The 4,066-nt window shown below is 44.3% G+C and overlaps 1 protein-coding gene across 1 annotated transcript; it reads left to right on the top strand.

Moving 5' to 3' along the window:
- Positions 1 to 3,334: 3,334 nt before the first annotated feature.
- tmem119a (transmembrane protein 119a) lies at positions 3,335 to 4,066 on the top strand. The gene has a single exon (XM_069682429.1). The coding sequence runs from the start codon at positions 3,335 to 3,337 to the stop codon at positions 4,064 to 4,066; it is 732 nt and encodes a 243-aa protein (XP_069538530.1).

Below are 4,066 nucleotides of genomic sequence, written 5' to 3'. Positions count from 1 at the left end.
AAATCCTTGTTCACACATCTCTTTTATCAGCATCACTCAGCAGCTGTGAAAATAGCTGAATGAAGCAAAGTAAGGAGGTACGAGCTTCCTAAAATAGACTTCCTTCTTATTTAGAGACGTATCCATAGATAAACGCCCCTGAAAGACCGTGAAGTTTATATGTTCGCTCTGTACATATGTTTGTGGATGAAAGGGGAGCTTTCTCTGTGCTGGTCCTGTGCGCCCGGTGGAGACAGGCTGTAATCAGTGGGGACTTAATTAGAGAGGACTCAGTGGGAGGCAGAGGAGCCTTGGGACTCGCCCCGCCAAGTACAGAAATACACCACTTCCCTGAAACATGGGGCTCATGTACCGACTGTAACGTCTCTGCAGAGAGTGAAAGAAGAGAGCTGCAAACTTTGATTGAATCTTGTGCTATATTACGCTTTAACACAAAATGAAGTGGCTCTCCAAAGACAGTTTAACATAACTACACATATGAAACAACTCTCCAAGTATATAATCTAATAATTCTTCTATATGCTAATTCTGGAAAAAGTACAGTATAGAAATTTGATCCCAAAAAGGCTGCCCTGTAAGTGCAGGAGGATGAAGACTGGGAGGTAGAGGAGGAGGAGGGAGGAGAGGCTGGAAACAGAGGGATGGACATCGTTCTTCAGAGAGCAGACTTTTTAGAGCTCAGTAAAAAAAACAGTCAGTCTGACAGAGAAGGGAGGGCGAATGTTCGGGAACTCTCTTTCACTCTTACTTTCCTCTTCGTCTCCTCTTTATTTCCCTCCCTGTCCGCCGCTCTGAGTCGTGCTACTCAGAAGAAAACTCAGGATAAAACATTCTGTAAGTATACTTTTATATTTAAAGTGAATATTATAAAAAGAGAAAAAAGCTTCAAATTTGATGATGCTTTTTGTTTTATATTGTTATTTAAAGTCAGTAAAAGTAACACATAGTGGAGGAATGTGACTAAGTATACCTACTGGAGTGATGCAGCTTCAGTGTATTTCTGTTTGACATGTATCTTTCTAAACTCAGTTTCATTTATTCATTATTTTTAATTTAAGATTTGACATGCAAGGCTTTCAACTGTTTATAAATGACAGTGCATTAAACAGATTAAACTACCCAGTATATGCATGTATAAAAAACAAGGCTTCAACTCCACAACTGTATTAAGATTCTAATATGACATATATAGCACGCCTTAACATTCCTGCATAATTAGTGCTTATTTTAACTTTTGACACTTTAAGTACATTTTGATACAAAATATTTTTGTTTTTCTTAAAATGTTGAGTTTTTACTTGTGATGGAACATTTTTACATTTTCTTGAATTCTATTGAAATAACCAGTGAGTTTACTGACACATCCTGTGTGATGAATCTCCAGTCCTCCCCTCACTTGTTAACTGCCAACACATGTTGACATAGATAATGTTTTATGTAAGATTTAACTTATAGAGATAGAGACGGTCTAACCTCTGGCAGTGGCTCCTCCTTTGCAGATAGTGTTGTCCGAGGCCCGAGCAAGCATCGTTAAAACATGCTAACATTTAGTTTACATTCAGTCGAGGCTTAAGCTTGTCAGATTTTTTTTTTAAGATGTAGCTTAAATGCATATTTTACACAGTTTAAACTTAACGTAATACACGTGATACTATCTTACAGTGAGGTGAAAGAGTTTATAATGTAAAGTGGCAAATCAGCCTCAGACATTAGGTACTAAATTGTGATGTAAAGGATGTATTGCATATTTGGTGTCTGACGGCCTCCAGTTAAAGTTAATTTGGACGCGCTAGTCAAATACAGGAAGTGGAATAATGACTCTCATTATGAGGGTTCAGGTGTAAACGCTGTCCTGTAGCTGCACATCCAAGGGTGAAGACCCAGTCTACCATCTGGTCCAGCAGAGGGCAAACTATGTTGGACCACACAGGAAGAGGGTTCATACTGTATGGTGTAGCAGCAGGTTAGCTATAGCATGAAGCTGATTAGAAGCTTGTCTTTACAGCTCAGCACTGTGTAATTACACAGGAGATTTTAACAGGTTTTAAATGCTAACACACTGAGTCGTATGTTAGCTGTTGCACTTTTCCTCGTTAAAGCTCGACCTCACGTTTAGAAAGATGGAGGGAGAATAATGGAAGAAAAGTCGTACTGGGTCAGGATGTTTATCCAGTCGGTTGTGCGCTCTGTAAATGCAGGTTTCCCTGGAAGCAGAAATATCTCCACCAGGTCTGAGCTGCTGTACAGTTCAGCAGCTGCTGCCCAGTGTAAATATAGAGGCCACGGCCGCAGGTCTCCCACGCCTCTGAGCTCCCTCTGCCATGTAGCTTCCTCCCAGCTTTGGTGTGGTGGATGGGTGGCCTCCCTCTACTTCACAAATTATAAGGGCTTCAGCACCAAACTTGCTGCCTCCACCCCAAATAAGTAATGGCTACTCTGCTGCCGGCTAAAATAGATCTGCTGCAAGATGGAGACGGCAGAAAACCTGGAAAAAATCTGAGTCAAGGTTGATACTGGAGTCACATTTAGAAACATTGTTTTACTCCGTCTGTATGTTTCTGTGTCATGAAAGGCTGCTAAACAAATGTTAGTACAACAGTGAACCATCATGAGGGTGACCAGTGGCATTAACTGTCACCAGTGGCACAGCCTTTGGGAGCTATTTGGGGTTCTTACTGAAGGACACAGGAGCTGGGGATTGAACTGCATCTTCCAAATAGTGGATGACCCGCTCTATCCCCTAAGCCACAGCTTCCACACAGTGCTTGTGTTTGTTAATTGGTGAGAGTTAGATGAAACGATTGATACCACTCAAAGGTCTGTACAATTCATATTTAGCCTAGGAGCCAAGAAGCAAGTAGCTTAGCTTAGCATATGCCATGAGGAACATGAGGGACACAGCTAGCCTGGCTCTGTCCAAAGTTAAAAATACACCAACTCCTCCACTGAAGCTAGAACCTTTTGGTTGACAGGAAACCAGCAGACTTCAGGAATTCACTGCACCAGGCTGCAAGCCACTGAGAAGTAACAGAACCTTACATTTATCATTTTTGTTTGTGTCTGTCCGACAAAACAAACTGCATTTAGCTTGTTCATTTGTTAGCTTTAAAGATGCTGGTAGATCTTTGAACAAAGCAAGGCATCCATGGTTACAGTCTTTTGCTGCAGCTAAGCTAACCACCTCCTGGCCTCCATAGTTAATGTACAGATATTAGAGTGGTATCAATCTTTTATTCTAACTCTTTGCCCGCCATTGCCCTCGTAGATTTATGCAAGATTGGATTAGAAATTATCTGAATCTTAATAATTGTTTTTGCAGGACTCAGAAGAGAAGATGACGTCCCGCCTGGTTTCCTTCCTCACCCTCCTCTCACTGTGCTGCAGTGTGTGTCACGCCACTCCTCTCTTCTACAACATCTCCATGGATGGCAGCGGTGATGAAGCAGAGCTGGAGCTCCTTTTCCCCACCACCCGAGCACCTGTTCAAATCTCAGCTGCTACCGGAGCCCCCACCCTCACCAACAGCATCACCACCACCATGATCCGCCTCAAGGACTTCGTCCTGACCCGAGTCGTGGATTTCCTGCAGGACAATCTGCTCATCATCATCGTGGTGACCTCCCTTCTCATTGTCATGGTCTTCATCATCTGCTGTGCCTCCGCCATGAGTCACAAGCGCAAACTGGAGGCCTACAAACCTCCTGCTAATCCCCCCAGGAAGTACACGGCTGATAAAGCAGGCGGACGCAAGAATTCCGGCGATTTCCAGGAGAGGCCGTACGCCGTCGACCACGTCAAGAGGGTGCAGACTCAAAGCATGGCCTCCCCCAAGAACCTGCGCATGCCCTCCAAGGCTCTGGTGGGAGAGAAGGGGAGAGACGTCCGGTCGTCTCCTCGCCAGGAGGTCAGAAAGGTCAGGGCGGCGGAGGAGGTGGAGAAGCGGAGGGAGGAGCCGAAGCACAAGGAGCAGCCTAAGTACAGAGAGGAGGCGCAGCAGAGCGCCAGCTCCAGCAGCAGCTCCAGTCCTCCCGTCTGCACCTGCCACCTGAAAAAGGGTCATCACTAG

Source organism: Semicossyphus pulcher, unplaced genomic scaffold (genome assembly GCF_022749685.1).
Source record: "Semicossyphus pulcher isolate SPU_LCO1_2020_fin unplaced genomic scaffold, fSemPul1.0.p SCAF_6, whole genome shotgun sequence".
Lineage (NCBI taxonomy): Eukaryota > Metazoa > Chordata > Actinopteri > Labriformes > Labridae > Semicossyphus > Semicossyphus pulcher.
Note: the sequence above shows the minus strand (reverse complement) of the source record. Positions and strands in the feature narration are given on the sequence as shown.